This window comes from Xyrauchen texanus, chromosome 48 (assembly GCF_025860055.1).
Source record: "Xyrauchen texanus isolate HMW12.3.18 chromosome 48, RBS_HiC_50CHRs, whole genome shotgun sequence".
Classification (NCBI taxonomy): Eukaryota; Metazoa; Chordata; class Actinopteri; order Cypriniformes; family Catostomidae; genus Xyrauchen; species Xyrauchen texanus.
The window spans coordinates 2,760,817-2,780,108 of NC_068323.1; the positions used below are offsets into that span (position 1 = coordinate 2,760,817).

Sequence of the window (19,292 nt, forward strand, 5' to 3'; positions counted from 1 at the left end):
AAGAACAATTTATATTGATATTTTTCCATCTGTTGTCGTAGAGTGACCGTTTTAAGTCACCGCAAAAGCTGCCGGTGAAAGATGTTGAAGAAAGTAAAATGTTTTGATTTGGTATGATTTTTTTGACGACTTCATTATTTTGTTTGAAGTGTTATTTAAATTTAGAAATATTTTGGGTTTAATTAAATTTTTCAAAATCGACCGGTAGAAGTGAATTGAAATGTGTGCCGATACAATCACTGTTAATACTAGCTATAACTTGTGTGTCAGTAGATGAAAATTAACTACATTCTCTATAATTAATGCAGTGCAAATACAATGATTTACGAGAACCACATTTTCCAATGTGGATAAAAGGACCATGTCACATAACATTGAAATATGCCTTACATTCAGGGGGGCAGTGGTGGCTCAGCGGTTAAGGCTCTGGGTTACTGATCAGAAGGTCGTGGGTTCAAGCCCCAACACCACCAAGACACCACTGTTGGGCCCTTGAGCAAGGCCCTTGAACCTATCTGCTCCAGGGGCGCCGTATCATGGCTGACCCTGCACTCTGACCCCAGCTTAGCTGGGATATGTGAAAAATAAATAATTTCACCATGTATATGCAGAAATGTATGTATAATGTGTGACAATTGGTCAAATTAAATTAAATTAAAATTACATTCAACATTTGTTAATGCACAAAAGAACGTAAGTACAAATACTTCAAATTAATTGCATACAGTCCATTTACACTACCAAATTCTTATGAATGTGCTGTCTTTGTTTGTATCAATAGTGCTTGAAAGGGAATGGATTGTATAATAGGACACAAACAGTGCAGGAGAAGAACCTCAGAATCAAATTGCACTTGACCCATTATCACATTGAGAGTGAAATATCACCAAACCCACTTGCACCTAAATTAGCACATGCTTGCAGGAAAATACCTAAATTTCATGGTCATGCCCATTGACTGCCTGTATGACTTATGGCATTTGCTGCGCTTAGCGCTTGCACTCTTAAAATAGGGGCATGCATGTAAACACCTTTACTGGCATCCTGGGACTCATCCAATGTGTCTTGTGCAAATGTATTTTAAATTCTTTGACATCAAACTCAGAGAAAATCCTCAATTTCAAATTTCATGTAACAAAGATTTCTAATCTAGTTCTTGCATGTGGATTTAAATGCTAATCAAACTTGAGCTTGGAGAACTCTGAGACTGTCACACCATGGTCTGTCCAGCAGAGGGGAACCTAGAGCACAAGTCCTTCCACAACATCCTCCTAATTTCCTGTTCTTGCCTGGCTTGTTAGTGTGTGTGTGTGTGTGTATGTGTATATATATATATAAGCCCTGCTTTTGATTGTATCTTTGCTCAAGTCTTGAAGTTCTTTTGTTTAGGCAGATCTTATGTAAATGCCTGTTCCCATTTGACCGACTTTTGATTACATTGACAGACTTTCTCCCATATCTTTTGACCTTCTTGTTTGGGAAGTTTGTTCTATGCTTTTGGACATGTTTTGCCAGCATCAAACCATTGAGGATCTGTACTTTCTTCAGCCCTGCTTTTTTGATGATTGATCTGTTGTGTTTATTCAAGAAGAACATCAAGACAGCTTTGTTTTCCTCAAGTCCTGCCTCTTGTGATTCTCTGCAGTTTGGGTCCGCACAGCTCCGTAGCATCACATTTAGTGCTCTGGGTTGCCAGCAGCACACCGTGGGTTCGAGCCCCAGTCCTGACAGAGACTTGTGTACTTTCACCAAGGAACTAATTAGGTACATTTCTCTTTTTGTTGATGGGGGGTCAACACAATGTTTAAAAAAAAATGTTTAACTCAAATTTCCGTTCTAAATGCAAGGTACTGAATTTTCCTTTAACCATCTTTTGTGGTAAAACAAAAGGCACATTGTAGATCATATTTCAAGTTATGGCAGGAAAACATTATACATTGTGGTGTGGTAGACAATTTACATTGTAAATTAAACTGTGGAATCTTAAAGTTGTGCTTAAGGTGTATTCACCTGTTCAGAAAATAACATGCCACTTCTTCATCACTCTTCAGTCCCTTTTGTGCTTTTAGAGACTGCCACCGTGCAAATTCTGAACCGATATTTACTGTGTTCTTTTGCCACTGATTACTGAAAAAAGAAAGAAAGAACAACATATTTATTTTTTATTGACTGTCATTTGTTCAGTACAGAAAAATGGTTGATGTTTAGACACTCCTGCCCTAAATCAAAACAGATATATCAGTAGCCTATAGGTTTGTTGTTGATTTTATATTCAATAATTCATAGTTTCTCCCCAAAGAAAAGAGCTGAAATAAATGAATATGGAGGGTATAGCTGGGGGCAACTCCTCTTATTGTGTGTGTGTGTGTGTGTGTGTGTGTGTGTGTGTGTGTGTGTGTGTGTTACGTAATTCACATCAAATTATTTCAGTGACAGGATCTAGTGAGTTATTTTCTGTTGATGCCCTAAACCTGTTCACTTGAGGTTTTTAAGGTTTTAATGTCCTACAATTCATGATGGAAGACCTCTACCCAAAAATGCTGTACAGGTGAACAACACCATGAAGAGTGGAATTAAGTAACGTGGGATTTTGAGAGTGCATTAAGAACAAATATCTAGATTAGACTCATTTTGTGCTTGTATTGTCATTTATGTTCTGTGAATACTTTTAAACTTGCTGTACTACACTGTCTACATACAGTATGACCAACAATAAAAAACACATGAAATACCTTTTTTTTAGGTGCTATTTTTTTCTCACTGGAGTTCGGCACATCACCTTTTGAATGCTCACTCTTCATAGACACAACATCTGAGTCCGGTCTTTCACTAATGACACAAAGTGATGAGAGAAAAGGCAGTTTTCAACAGGAGGTACATCAGTCTCATTTCAAGACATTGTGGATGGTAATTAAAACTAAATATGTCAGTTTTGTATGTTAAAATACTTGCTCCTATCCCAGCTTAAAGGGATAGTTCACCCCAAAATCAAAATTCTCTCATCATTTACTCAGCCTCAACCCATCCCAGATGTGTATGACTTTCTTTCTTCTGTTGAACACAAATTAAGTAATTAAATTACTTTTAGAAAAATATATCAGCTCAGTAGGTCCATACAATGCAAGTGAATGGTGATTAGACCTTTGTAGCTCCAAAAATCACACAAAGGCAACATTAAAGTAATCCAGAAGACACTAGTGGTTAAGTGGTTTAATGTCTTCTGAAGTGATCCAGTTGGTTTTGGGTGAGAACAGACCCCAGTGTAACTCCTGTACATCTTGACAGCAGTCTGCTTGACAATCATGATTTCAAGCTTGATTACACTTCCTGTAGCGCCATCTAGTGCTCTACGCATGCACCACGCCCTAGGAAGTGTAATCGAGCTTGTAATCATGATTGCCAAGGAGACTGCTGTCAAGATGTACAGTAAAAAAGGAATTATATTTTGGTCCGTTCTTACCTAAAACCAACTAGATCTCTTCAGAAGACATTGATTAAACCACTGGAGTCGTATGAATAAATTTTATTTTGCCTTTATTTGCTTTTTGAGTTCTGATCACCATTCACATGCATTTGTGCATTCATGTTTAATTGCACCATTTATATAATGAGCATGGCATCAGAGAAACTCTTAGCTGTTTTTGTTTTCCGTTGCTTCGCTTTATTTCTAGATGTTCCACAGATGATTCTGTGTTTGTGGTTGCCCTCTTATGTCATACTCTGGGATTCCTCCAACCTACTTGAGCGTATACCTGAGCTAGATTAGTCAATATTTTAAACTGGTGTCTTCTAGAAGTGCTGTGATGCTGGATACCAAAGTTTCAAGTCTTGTACATTTAAAAACATTTCACTGTATCAGAGCGTGATTTGATTAGCAAAAGCCATGTGAAATGTAACATCTGAGGCTTCGTTTGGCAGAAATATACATGACTGGTCTCTGGTTCAAAAGAAGCACAAATCCCAGCACAGGTTTGATCTAGATAGTGTCACAAGCACCTTTCACGCCCGTGTAAAAAAAATGTCCAGTCCTAATTTTCTAATCTACACATTAATAATCAGTTATTGTTTTTTAACATAACTCATTAACTTTGTAACTAATATAATACCAGTGGAAATAAATTGTAATGCTTCAATTCAAAACCAAATAACATGTCAACTACAGCAGCTTACTAGGTGCAGTTCATTTCTTGACCACCAGATGACAGTAAATGAAACCATGTACAGAAGCTTCAAGGAATAAACATTTGTATTGAAAGCCTTGTTGCTCATAAAGGCCCAAACAAAGTCTATGCAAGTATGTGAACCTCGATTTCATGCCTTGTTGCATTGTGAAATGTGTTAGCGCTCAATTCACAACCCAATGCAAGTACACGCTGCATTCTCAGCGTTGCTGCAAGGGGTGCTAGAGTGGATTTTCTTCTTTCAATCAAAAACTGTCATGGTGGACTCAGGCAGCATTTTTTGTTGAATCCTTTTGAAAAATTCAAGACTTTTTGTCCCCTGTCAATTCAACAAATTATTGTTTTTTTCCTCTGTGTCTCTCTATCGACTCATCTACCACATCTGGGCTGCAGCTGACTTGCCATCTAATCGTTTAATGGCTTAACTGACAGCTGTTTTGAATGAAAGGGTCTCCAAACAGTTATTAAGAACTTATTTTCATCCTGCCTCTATATACAGAATCCGAAGGCAGAATTTTCCCAGTTTTGGATGCAGCACCGTTGTCAGCACCGTTGGGTTAGTACAGAAAAAGACAGAGACTAGATGATGTCACTTACCTGTGAGTTGTAAGAGGGATCACCATCAACACCACCCTTTTAAAACTGAAAATAACTGTAACCAACGCACATGCTGGACCAGAAAAACCTGCCATCTATGCTAAAGGCCACAGTTAATACAGGTGAGTGGACTATCTCTGGGTGTCTCCTTGCTGACACACATACACACACCCATTCGTTTAAGTTAGGACTGACAGCCATGGTATATTGCATCATGTGGGCAGCTGTGGCTCAGGTGGTAGAAGGGGTTGTCCACTAATTGCAGATTTTTAATTCTAGAATGTGTTTGATTGGACAATGTTTCTCAGGCTCAATGTGATGTTGTACATTAAATTACTCTGATGTCACACCACAGGCAACTGTGCTTCCGGGTTCTTTTGAGCAGCAGATTTAAATGGTGGATAAGAGCAGCACAGCAGTTTTAATAATCTTTTCAGCATTATATAATCTAATAATATTTTTTAATGTTACAATAAAAGCTATTATAAAGCACTATCTATGGTTTACAGTGAAGAAATCATGCAGGTTCTTCCTGAATGATCAGAAAAACAAGTTTTAACTTGATTCGTTATGCCTGTATGATTATGTTAGTTGTATAATAGACAGATGAATACACATCCTCACACATTTAACACACTTCTAAAACTTGAACAATGTGGCATATGACACATAAAAGACACACATATTAGGCATGTTCATATAAGATCAATATTATGTCATATTTTACATCTGTCACAGCGATTGCACTTTGGAAATTGTCTTTCATGTCATACCTTTGTGAAAATTTCAAATATACCAACAACATGTTATTGGGCTTTGAAGCAATACAATTGATTATCAACGCTATTATGTTGTTTTTGTGTTAAGTTCACTAAAGTAAGTGTTTATAAATGAACTCAAGAGTTTCATAAAGAAGTTACTAATTAGGGTTACGCTTATGAATGTGTAAAATAACGTAATATTTGCGTGTGGGTGTTTTGGGGGATTTAATCCTGAAGATATTATGGATGCATAAAACCCATGGACACTGATGAGGTTTTCTCAATATTTTTCTCCAACTTTATTCTCTCAAGTTCAACTAACTCTGCTGAACAGAACTCATTTCTGTGTCTCCAAAATAAAAGTCCTAAAATATATGAATACATTTGACTTTACATTAATAACTGATTATTAAAACATTTAGATTGGGATATACACTTACAAACTGAGCAGTACCATTTTATTAATAAGGGAGAGACGGGTGCTGAGGCTTCAAGATAAGCTGATTTCCTAACTCCACTTTACACCTGAGTGTTTATATTCACCTTTCCTAAACTCTTCTAAACTGACACTAAATGTTATCTACTGACTCAGTCTCAACTGAAAGTTTTTCCCTCCTTTTTGCCAACATCATCTTGAGCTTCTTCTCTTTGCTGATTGTCTTGGCTTTACATGTACATTTTTTCATGATCTCAGTAAATGCTCCTGATGAAAGAGTCAAATAAATTGAATCCTCTGATAAATATTAGAACACCTTTGCAGCTCAATGACCAACTTAAAGAAACACACAGGAAATACCTTTTGGTAGCTGATGGTGTTTCCCCACTGAAGTTCGGTCCATCACCTTTGGAATGGTCACTCTTCATAGACACAGAACTGAATACAGGTGAGCCGGGTTTTTCTCTAATTTGAGAGATAAAGAGCAGAAAGCACAAAGCCTCGTTTGATGGAACATGAATTGAGAAAGCGGCATGTTGTTCTGGTACCCCAGGATCGCATTATTCTGACATTTTTACTTTGGCTCCAGTGTGTTCACCTTCCCCTATGGCACGGCCAGATGTGTGTTGCATATGCAGCGTGGGAGACCCAAGTTTGTATCCCGCATTGAAGCCAGGAAGTAATTGCTTTTGCATAATCAGTGACAAGTGTGATTCTAAGGTTGCATTTCTCTCTCTAACATGATATTTTTACTCCACAGATGGTTAGGTTTAGGTTTGGGGTTTGGTGTACAGTTTATCAAATATGCATTCATCTTCACTGTATTGCAGGCAACTAAAAACAACTTGCTTCACAACATATTGAACTGTTAAAATCTTAAAAAAATTCTAGACTGTTGAAATATTGTTTTTCCTTTAGCTACCAACTTGTCTTTTTTCTAATTTTGAAGAAATGCATGAAATACCTTTTGGTAGCTGACGGTGTTTCCCCACTGAAGTTCGGTCCATCACCTTTCGAATGGTCACTCTTCATAGACACAGAACTGAATACAGGTGAGCCGTGTTTTTCACTAATGACACAAAGAACAGAGACAAAAAGCATTTTTTACTTGTGTAGCATTTAAATTGATTTAGTATTGCAAATGGTAATTAAGTACAGTTATATCAAATTACTGTATATAAATTATTGTTCTTGTCACGACTATAAGGAGAAATTAGCTAACACAAATCTATAATGCTAATGTTTGCATTGGACACCTTTGGTATCTTTTGGTTTGTTCGATGTTTCATTTGATGAAATCCAAAGCAACTTCATAATCTTGCTGTTTAAAGGGACAGTTCACCCAAAAAGGAAAGTTGTCTCATTATTTACTCAACCTCATGCCAACTCAGATGTGTATGACTTTCTTTATTCTGCAGAACACAAATGAAGCATTTTAGGAGAATATTTCAGCTCTGTAGGTCCATACAATGCCCTCCAAAAAGGAGTTAAAGTCACCATAAAAGTAATCCATACGACTCCAGTGGTTTAATCGATGTCTTCTGAAGAGATCTTGTTGGTTTGGGTGAGAACAGACCTAAATATAATTACTTTTTCAAAGTCCATCTTGCCATTGTATATAGGCACAATCACGATTTCAAGCTCGATTACACTTCCTAGTGCTTGACGCATGTGTAGAGCACTAGATGGCGCTACAGGAAGTGTAATCGAGCTTGAAATCATGATTGCCAAGGAGACTGCTGTCAAGATGTACAGTGAAAGAGGAGTTTGGTCTGTTCTCACCCAAAACAAACTGGATCACTTTTGAAGACATTAATTAAACCACTGGAGTCTTATGGATTACTTTAATGGTGACTTTATCTCCTTCTTGGAGCTTTTGGAGGTCTGGTCACCATTAACGTGCATTGTATGGACCTACAGAGAAGGAATATTCTTCTAAAATCTTTATTAGTGTTCTTCAGAAGTAAGAATCATACACATCTGGGATGGCATGAGGTTCAGTAAATGATGAGATAATGTTCATTTTAGGTGAACTATTCCATTAAAGAGTCTCAATTGGATGGGGGAAAACTTCACCAAACTGTCCTAGAGTCTTAATTTAATCCATCCCTCTTCAAACATTGACCTTTATTAAAGTGACAATGTCAGAGTCTTTTTTATTTCAGAGAGCGTCTAAATCAAGAGTTTGGACTCTGCTCCACTCCATGCTAAACTGCTTCACTTACATAATTCCACCTTGTAAATAAACACCACCAATGGAAACCTAATGCCACAGAGATGAGACATGCTGCCATGGAGGAGTCCCGTGCCATCAACTGGGTATTAACAGACTGCTGTATCATCTCTTGGGCTGAGGCTTCAAGATATGCTGATTTCCTAACTCCACTTTACTCCTGAGTGTTTATATTCGCCTTCCCTAAACTCTTCTAAACTGACACTAAATGTTATCTACTGACTCAGTCTCGACTGAAAGTTTTTCCCTCCTTTTTGCCCACATCATCTTGAGCTTCTTCTCTTTGCTGATTGTCTTGGCTTTACATGTACATTTTTTCATGATCTCAGTAAATGCTCCTGATGAAAGAGTCAAATAAATTGAATCCTCTGATAAATATTAGAACACCTTTGCAGCTCAATGACCAACTTAAAGAAACACACAGGAAATACCTTTTGGTAGCTGATGGTGTTTCCCCACTGAAGTTCGGTCCATCACCTTTCGAATGGTCACTCTTCATAGACACAGAACTGAATACAGGCGAGCCGGGTTTTTCTCTAATTTGAGAGATAAAGAGCAGAAAGCACAAAGCCTCGTTTGATGGAACATGAATTGAGAAAGCGGCATGTTGTTCTGGTACCCCAGGATCGCATTATTCTGACATTTTTACTTTGGCTCCAGTGTGTTCACCTTCCCCTATGGCACGGCCAGATGTGTGTTGCATATGCAGCGTGGGAGACCCAAGTTTGTATCCCACATTGAAGCCAGGAAGTAATTGCTTTTGCATAATCAGTGACAAGTGTGATTCTAAGGTTGCATTTCTCTCTCTAACATGATATTTTTACTCCACAGATGGTTAGGTTTAGGTTTGGGGTTTGGTGTACAGTTAATCAAATATGCATTCATCTTCACTGTATTGCAGGCAACTAAAAACAACTTGCTTCACAACTTATTGAACTGTTAAAATAAAAAAAAAATTCTAGACTGTTGAAATATTGTTTTTCCTTTAGCTACCAACTTGTCTTTTTTCTAATTTTGAAGAAATGCATGAAATACCTTTTGGTAGCTGATGGTGTTTCCCCACTGAAGTTCGGTCCATCACCTTTCGAATGGTCACTCTTCATAGACACAGAACTGAATACAGGCGAGCCGGGTTTTTCTCTAATTTGAGAGATAAAGAGCAGAAAGCACAAAGCCTCGTTTGATGGAACATGAATTGAGAAAGCGGCATGTTGTTCTGGTACCCCAGGATCGCATTATTCTGACATTTTTACTTTGGCTCCAGTGTGTTCACCTTCCCCTATGGCACGGCCAGATGTGTGTTGCATATGCAGCGTGGGAGACCCAAGTTTGTATCCCACATTGAAGCCAGGAAGTAATTGCTTTTGCATAATCAGTGACAAGTGTGATTCTAAGGTTGCATTTCTCTCTCTAACATGATATTTTTACTCCACAGATGGTTAGGTTTAGGTTTGGGGTTTGGTGTACAGTTAATCAAATATGCATTCATCTTCACTGTATTGCAGGCAACTAAAAACAACTTGCTTCACAACTTATTGAACTGTTAAAATAAAAAAAAATTCTAGACTGTTGAAATATTGTTTTTCCTTTAGCTACCAACTTGTCTTTTTTCTAATTTTGAAGAAATGCATGAAATACCTTTTGGTAGCTGATGGTGTTTCCCCACTGAAGTTCGGTCCATCACCTTTCGAATGGTCACTCTTCATAGACACAGAACTGAATACAGGTGAGCCGTGTTTTTCACTAATGACACAAAGAACAGAGACAAAAAGCATTTTCTACTTGTGTTGCATTTAAATTGATTTAGTATTGCAAATGGTAATTAAGTACAGTTATATCAAATTACTGTATATACATTATTGTTCTTGTCACGACTGTAAGGAGAAATTAGCTAACACAAATCTATAATGCTAATGTTTGCATTGGACACCTTTGGTATCTTTTGCTTTGTTCGAGGTTTCATTTGATGAAATCCAAAAGCAACTTCATAATCTTGCTGTTTAAAGGGACAGTTCACCCAAAAAGGAATGTTGTCTCATTATTTACTCAACCTCATGCCAACTCAGATGTGTATGACTTTCTTTATTCTGCAGAACACAAATGAAGAATTTTAGGAGAATATTTCAGCTCTGTAGGTCCATAAAATACCCTCCAAAAAGGAGTTAAAGTTACCATAAAAGTAATCCATACGACTCCAGTGGTTTAATCAATGTCTTCTGAAGAGATCTTGTTGGTTTGGGTGAGAACAGACCTAAATATAATTACTTTTTCAAAATCCATCTTGCCATTGTATATAGGCACAATCACGACTTCAAGCTCGATTACACTTCCTAGTGCTTGACGCATGTGTAGAGCACTAGATGGCGCTACAGGAAGTGTAATCGAGCTTGAAATCATGATTGCCAAGGAGACTGCTGTCAAGATGTACAGTGAAAGAGGAGTTTGGTCTGTTCTCACCCAAAACAAACTGGATCACTTTTGAAGACATTAATTAAACCACTGGAGTATTATGGATTACTTTAATGGTGACTTTATCTCCTTCTTGGAGCTTTTGGAGGTCTGGTCCCCTTTAACGTGCATTGTAAGGACCTACAGAGAAGGAATATTCTTCTAAAAATCTTTATTAGTGTTCTTCAGAAGTAAGAATCATACACATCTGGGATGGCATGAGGTTCAGTAAATGATGAGATAATGTTCATTTTTAGGTGAACTATTCCATTAAAGAGTCTCAATTGGATGGGGGAAAACTTCACCAAACTGTCCTAGAGTCTTAATTTAATCCATCCCTCTTCAAACATTAACCTTTATTAAAGAGACAATGTCAGAGACTTTTTTTATTAAGTTTAGTTGCTCTTTTTATTAAGAGCAACTAAATCAAGAGTTTGGACTCTGCTCCACTCCATGCTAAACTGCTTCACTTACATAATTCCACCTTGTAAATAAACACCACCAAATGGAAACCTAATGCCACAGAGATGAGACATGCTGCCATGGAGGAGTCCCGTGCTTCAACTGGTATTAACAGACTGCTGTATCGTCTCTTGGGCTGAGGCTTCAAGATAAGCTGATTTCCTAACTCCACTTTACACCTGAGTGTTTATATTCACCTTCCCTAAACTCTTCTAAACTGACACTAAATGTTATCTACTGACTCAGTCTCGACTGAAAGTTTTTCCCTCCTTTTTGCCCACATCATCTTGAGCTTCTTCTCTTTGCTGATTGTCTTGGCTTTACATGTACATTTTTTCATGATCTCAGTAAATGCTCCTGATGAAAGAGTCAAATAAATTGAATCCTCTGATAAATATTAGAACACCTTTGCAGCTCAATGACCAACTTAAAGAAACACACAGGAAATACCTTTTGGTAGCTGATGGTGTTTCTTCACTGAAGTTCGGTCCATCACCTTTGGAATGGTCACTCTTCATAGACACAGAACTGAATACAGGCGAGCCGGGTTTTTCTCTAATTTGAGAGATAAAGAGCAGAAAGCACAAAGCCTCGTTTGATGGAACATGACTTGAGAAGTCGGCATGTTGTTCTGGTACCCCAGGATCGCATTATTCTGACATTTTTACTTTGGCTCCAGTGTGTTCACCTTCCCCTATGGCACGGCCAGATGTGTGTTGCATATGCAGCGTGGGAGACCCAAGTTTGTATCCCGCATTGAAGCCAGGAAGTAATTGCTTTTGCATAATCAGTGACAAGTGTGATTCTAAGGTTGCATTTCTCTCTCTAACATGATATTTGACTCCACAGATGGTTAGGTTTAGGGTTTGGTGTACAGTTAATCAAATATGCATTCATCGTCACTGTATTGCAGGCAACTAAAAACAACTTGCTTCACAACATATTGAACTGTTAAAATCAAAAAAAAATTCTAGACTGTTGAAATATTGTTTTTCCTTTAGCTACCAACTTGTCTTTTTTCTAATTTTGAAGAAATGCATGAAATACCTTTTGGTAGCTGATGGTGTTTCCCCACTGAAGTTCGGTCCATCACCTTTCGAATGGTCACTCTTCATAGACACAGAACTGAATACAGGCGAGTCTGGTCTTTCACTAGTGACACAAAGAACAGAGAGAAAATTCACACTTCTGTCTCATTTTTTAAAAGATTTAAGGATAACCAATTTGTTTGCATTGTTTGTTCTGCAACAAGAGAGGAGAATGGAGGAAATTTAAATCAGGACATGCAAGAGAAGGTATAGGCTGTAACTGTCCAGTAACAGTATGGCAGACTGAAGGCCCTATGCCCCAAATACCACCACAAACTCCACTGGGATAAACTACACCAGTGTTTCTTGGATGAATGTCACCCAACCTTTTTCTTTTGGTGCAGCCGATAGTTTGTTCTGACTGTTCAAGTCAGTCAGTATAAGAAGGTGATTGAACTGCCATTTATTGGCAAACAATAATAGAAACCCTGCCTAGGCCAATCGTTTTTAAACATTGCATTGGAAAGGGGTATTTTTAGAGAGCTACTTTAAATGCAAACAATTAATTGAGGAAAATGTAGAGAATTAGCATATTATTAGTCTACATTAAACATCTCGTCTGAAGACATGGATTAAACCACTGGAGTCTTATGGATTACTTTTATGTGTCCTATATGTGATATTAGGAGCTACAAATGTCTGGTCACCATTCACTTGCATTGTATGGAAATACACGACTGAAATATTCATCTTAAAATCTTCGTTTGTGTTCTGTAGATGATTGAAAGTCATACACATATTTTTGGGTGAACAATCCCTTTAAATTTTGAAGTTAACGCCATCACCAGTGGCATCTTATTTTTCATCACGGTTTGTTCTACTACAATATAAACAACCCTTGTATCATATTTGCTATTAAATCAGTGACAAATGCAATCTAATACCTATTGAGAAGTACTGTTTAACATGATTACTCATAAAGAGAAACTGTCTTACCTCTGTTCCTCCGAGAGACTCATCTCAGAGGCAGATTTCTTTCTTCGCTTCTCTGACATCACTTCAGCATAAGGTTCAGCACTGGCATCTTTGGGTTGGTGAAGCCACTTTGAATGACCTAAAGATGACCATATTTAACAGAGTTTAATAACATGGCAGATAGATACATAGAAAAATATACAACATGTTGTAATACAACAACTTCATAGCCATGTAGTGTAACCCAACTGTCTTGATCATTTCAGATCATTCATTAAAATGAATTGAGGGGCTCCCATCTCCTCTTATCATTATACACTCACCTAAAGGATTATTAGGAACACCATACTAATACTGTGTTTGACCCCCTTTCGCCTTCAGAACTGCCTTAATTCAACGTGGCATTGATTCAACAAGGTGCTGAAAGCATTCTTTAGAAATGTTGGCCCATATTGATAGGATAGCATCTTGCAGTTGATGGAGATTTGTGGGATGCACATCCAGGGCACGAAGCTCCCGTTCCACCACATCCCAAAGATGCTCTATTGGGTTGAGATCTGGTGACTGTGGGGGCCATTTTAGTACAGTGAACTCATTGTCATGTTCAAGAAACCAATTTGAAATGATTCGAGCTTTGTGACATGGTGCATTATCCTGCTGGAAGTAGCCATCAGAGGATGGGTACATGGTGGCCATAAAGGGATGGACATGGTCAGAAACAATGCTCAGGTAGGCCGTGGCATTTAAACGATGCCCAATTGGCACTAAGGGGCCTAAAGTGTGCCAAGAAAACATCCCCCACACCATTACACCACCACCACCAGCCTGCACAGTGGTAACAAGGCATGATGGATCCATGTTCTCATTCTGTTTATGCCAAATTCTGACTCTACCATCTGAATGTCTCAACAGAAATTGAGACTCATCAGACCAGGCAACATTTTTCCAGTCTTCAATTGTCCAGTTTTGGTGAGCTCTTGCAAATTGTCGCCTCTTTTTCCTATTTGTAGTGGAGATGAGTGGTACCCGGTGGGGTCTTCTGCTGTTGTAGCCCATCCGCCTCAAGGTTGTGCGTGTTGTGGCTTCACAAATGCTTTGCTGCATACCTCGGTTGTAACGAGTGGTTATTTCAGGCAAAGTTGCTCTTCTATCAGCTTGAATCAGTCGGCCCATTCTCCTCTGACCTCTAGCATCAACAATGCATTTTCGCCCACAGGACTGCCGCATACTGGATGTTTTTCCTTTTCACACCATTCTTTGTAAACCCTAGAAATGGTTGTGCGTGAAAATCCCAGTAACTGAGCAGATTGTGAAATACTCAGACCGGCCCGTCTGGCACCAACAACCATGGCACGCTCAAAATTGCTTAAATCACCTTTCTTTCCCATTCTGACATTCAGTTTGGAGTTCAGGAGATTGTCTTGACCAGGACCACACCCCTAAATGCATTGAAGCAACTGCCATGTGATTGGTTGATTAGATAATTGCATTAATGAGAAATTGAACAGGTGTTCCTAATAATCCTTTAGGTGAGTGTATAATGATACATTATACATTAAACATTATTTCAGCACTGTACTTTATTTCCATATAAGTTGAATGCCTTTATAAATACACAACGAGCAAAAGAGCTCCAGTATTTCTAAACTTGACTGTGCACTTGCAAGTATAATGTGGCTGGCCAAATGTAAATAAAGGGGTAAAACTTGAGATTTTAGGTGATTCATATTCAACATATTTTTATTTCTTTCAGTGTTGTAGTTTTTATGTATCCTTTACAATCATATTTCTAACATTTTAGTACTTATATTTGATCATATATTCATGTGTTAACAACTTATTTGATATATTTAATAAAATGAGAAATGCTTTCACAATAATTAAATATTTGAGTAAATATAACATTGAAAATATACTATTAAATGCAGGGATTAAAGTGAAAAAAATTCTTCTGACTGAACATTTTTTTCAGGCCAAGTCATATTCCTTAAACTTTATTTAAATAGTCGAGACCAATAGCGTTTTAAGGGGAGATGTTTTAAAACGCTTTAATATTGCCAGTTTGCGTATTTTAAAAGCTATTTTAATCTAAGAAAAATTTTTAGTTAGCTTGACAAATAATCAACCATCTACATAACTTTTTCAGAACATGTTTTTATTTATAAGACCAAACAATGTTTTGCAAAACTCTTAATTAACAGAAAAAAAAAGAAAGAAACAGCACCACCATTAAAGTTGGTGGTTTCCTTGAGGCCAGATGCTGGGTTGCCACTTTACCCATATCCTCATCAAAGTATCGAACAAGAACATTCAGAATCCTGTCCATGTTTCCATCTGTTGACTCATCTACATTTAAAGAAAACATCTTCGTTTTCAGCTTAGTTGCTAATTCGTTTTTCCAATGAACAGCAATGCCATGTGTGCACAAGTAGGAGGCGTGTGCATTAGATACAGTCAATCTTGAAAGTACACTCTTGTCTTTGACAACTGATTGCATTAAATTAACTAGCGGTTGTGAGACTGTGAACGACAGGTCATGCTCCGCTATGAAAGAACATATGCGCACTTTTAGATCGCACACACGGTCGCCCATAGATGCATGATCCGTTGTGGTACTTGTCGAACCAGGCAGGGAGCTTGTGTACTGTAGAGCACGAACAGCAGCATTATGACTAGATTCTGATTGATGACGTGCCAGCACTTTTTTGCCATTATTGCCATATTGAAGTCTCCTGTGACATACCGTGCAAAGACACGTACCTGGCTGTTTTATTTTTTTAGCCCACGAACTAAAAGGCTTGCCATTCTCCCCATTTCGCTAAGCCAAGCCCATCTCCATTTATTTTTAACACTTCTATCGATCTCTGAAACATCGGAGCCTTCCTGCACTATAAGTGTATCCATGGTAACTGAAATATATTTGTACCTCAGCGCTCAGCTGTAGCCTGACATGCACTTCTCCAAAACTGCGATTAATTGAGTGAACACGGAGTGAGCGGGAATTGAAAACCCGGAGTGGACTATGAGCGAAGTGATTACAGAATGCTTAGAGTGGAGAGAGGAACGTGCTGTCGCTCCACTCCAGGCTTTGATCACATCCCTCTCAGCAAGGTGAATACACCACGTCTTTCCTTAATTTAAGACCTATTCAAACTAAAATTTAGACATTTATTACACTATTTGAGAAATGAAAGCCTATTTACAGCCTTAAAATTATGAAAGGGAATTTAAGACATTAAGGACTGACGGGAACCCTGCAATTGACGGAAATCCGTCATAGACTCGATGCAATTAACGGAAATCCGTCGTAGCGACGGAGAACTTTAATCCCTGTAAATGTATATTTAATAGTATAGTACCATCACGGTGCAATGGATAAGACACATGCCTTTGGTGTGAGAGACCAGGGTTCGAGTCCACTGTGAGACACCATTGTGTCCCTGAGCAAGACACTTAACCCCTAGTTGCTTTAGAGGCGTGCGACCTCTGACATATATATAACAATTGTAAGTCGCTTTGGATAAAAGCGTCAGCTAAATGAATAAATGTAAAATGTATTAAATGCCATATGAAGCTATATATTCTATCTATCAAATACCTCTTTGATATAAACCAACATCCTGTATGAACATTCAGTCACATGTTTTGGACTGTGAAGTGCGGACAAAATAGCCTACTTTCGATTTCGCAAAATCGCAGAAAAATGTAAAAATATCTGCAATAACTAGTTTTCAATAACGCTCCCGCATATTAAATCACGCTTATAAATATAAATATTAAATCCCTTCATTACCTCACCCAACATAATTACTAATGTAGGGTGATATCAGCTAAATTGGGCCACTTTTTGGTAAATCGTTTGGGACAATAATTCAATACCATATATGCATTTTCCATGTGTTTTTATGATTAACAATGACTGTTTTTGATCATTTTGTGTTGAAATTATATAACAAAATATTATTGTTTAGGCCCTATAATTCTTGAAACATCAGCTGTGCCAACTGTTTTTGCATAAGCAGTTTCAGGTAAAATGGGCCAGCTGTTCAGGTAAAATGGGCCAGTCAAACTGCAAAGGGAAATGGTAATTTATTATCAATTTTAATAAACAATAGCTTATAACATAACATTTAAACTGCATTAAACAAACATTTTTATGTGCCATTAAAAAAACATTTTGGGTGCAAACCCACATATTCAAATGTGCAATTAAAAAAGTAAAATTTGGAACAGTATAGATAAGTGAACTGATGTCAGTGGTGTGTGTGTGTGTGTGTGTGTGTGTGTGTGTGTGTGAGAGAGAGAGTGTACAACATATTTAGAACGGAATGTGCAAATTACAAAAGTTCATATTCAAAATTCATAACTGATGTGTGTGTGTGAAGAATTTTTTTTCAAACACAGTCTTTGCAAATGAAGCCATCGTCATCACAAATTCCATTCTCTTCACCACAGCTCTCATGAAACCAGGCAGAACATGGATCACATTTTACCCATTCCTCAGTAGCCTTAGGGTCATTTGGGTCACCATAGTGGGTGTTGCAGACTTTGCAAGGTGATTTGCTTCCCATGCCCTGCTTTGTCTTCTTTTTTGGTTGCTTGCTGCCTGGGTACTTTCTGGCTTGCTTGGGTGGTAGCTTGTTGGATGACTTTTTTGTTTTAATGTATTCAATATGTTGCTCACTTGTGAGGTTATATGATGGTGGCTTAACTCTCTTTCTGATGGCCCTCTCCCTTTGCGGCACTGAGATCAAATCAGTGAATGTGACAGATCTAATATCACCTACTGTGGAGGTGGAAGGTCCCTCATCCTGGGAGTGGGTTTCTTCCTGTGGTGAGAACTGATTGAAGAGGTCATTATCTTCTTCCGGTACATCCTCCAACACAACCTCTTGAAACACCACCTTCTCATCTTCTGGGAAAAAGTACAGTGGTTCCACAGGTAGGAGGGGTGTCAGGGAAGCAGGCGACTGAGGTCTGGCTGGTGGGTGGGAGGGCTGATGTCCAGAGAGCAGGGCTGATGGCTGGCGGGCAGAGTTGTTCAAGGTCAGCAGGGGTGACCATGGTCCAGTGGGTGGGGATGGGAGAAACTGTGGTCTTGTGGGCCGGGGTAAGAGACACTGCGGCCTTGTGGGCGGGGTTGGGAGAGACTGCGGCCTTGTTGGCGACGATGGTAGAGTGGATGGTAGCACTCTTTCGGTGGTCTTGCTGGGGGCAAAAGCAGTTTCAGGGAGAATATCTTTGTTGAGAGGGAACATCCCTGTCCCCCGGAACCCTGCCTGGGCATTTTCAATAGTGGCAGCCTTTGCCCAAGCCCTGCTGAACACTGCAAAGAACTCCATCCTTGACAGCTTCTGCCCAGCCATCATCCTCGTCCACTTCCTCCCTTCCTGGTCCCAGTGGTGTTTTAGACTCTTGAAGAGGGCTTTGTCCGCCGGTTGCAGCGCATGGGTTGTGTGGGCAGGGTAGCACATGATGTGCACATTCTTGCTCTTCAGTAGCTTAATAAACTCCAGGTTATAGACGTGGCTACTGTGGCCATCTAGGAGGAGAAGGTGGGGCCTGGGGTCATCCCTGGGGAGGGACTGAATGAACATTTGACCCCATTCCAGAAAGAGGTCAGAGGTAATCCAGCCATTGTCTGAACACCTTACGCTGGTGTTCTCCGGGCATCCCTGTAGCCACTCAGAACGAACACGCTTCCCCTTAAAAATAATCATTGTTTGACTATATGTGCCTTCGGCATTGAACGCTGCCAGACAAGTCGTTGTCTCCCCTTTTCTCCGGCACACACCTCCACACATGGCTGACCAACCTGTCCAATCGACCTTTGTCGAACTGAACTGGTCCTGAAGCCCAGACTCGTCACAGTTCCATATATGTGATGGTACGCCCTTAATACCCAGCTCGACCAAAAGGCTCTCATACTTGTTAAACCACTGGGTAACCACCTCTTTGTTGAGTCCAGCAGCCCGTGCTGCAGACAGGACCTCTGGTTTGCGCATCCCAAGCTCTGGGTTGCGCTTTAGAAAGTTGTGAAACCAGTAATATCCGGCCCTCCCTGCTGTCTTGGAGAAACCAGATATGTTGTTCTTGGCTGCAAAATCAAAGGCCACTTGCTGGACATCACGTTTTGTGTAGGGAAACCCCCTCTGCGCCAAGGTCTTGAGG

General features: G+C 39.0%; 1 protein-coding gene across 1 annotated transcript in view; it reads right to left on the reverse strand.

Moving 5' to 3' along the window:
* Positions 1-15,447, reverse strand: part of LOC127639466 (NACHT, LRR and PYD domains-containing protein 3-like) — a 46,315-nt gene extending 30,868 nt beyond the window's left edge. Inside the window, 6 exon segments of the mRNA XM_052121518.1 lie at positions 5,582-5,621; positions 9,847-9,951; positions 11,569-11,673; positions 12,166-12,270; positions 13,143-13,260; positions 15,399-15,447. Of these exon segments, the coding sequence (XP_051977478.1) occupies positions 5,582-5,621; positions 9,847-9,951; positions 11,569-11,673; positions 12,166-12,270; positions 13,143-13,260; positions 15,399-15,447 (522 nt within the window).
* Between the last annotated feature and the right edge of the window lie 3,845 nt (positions 15,448-19,292).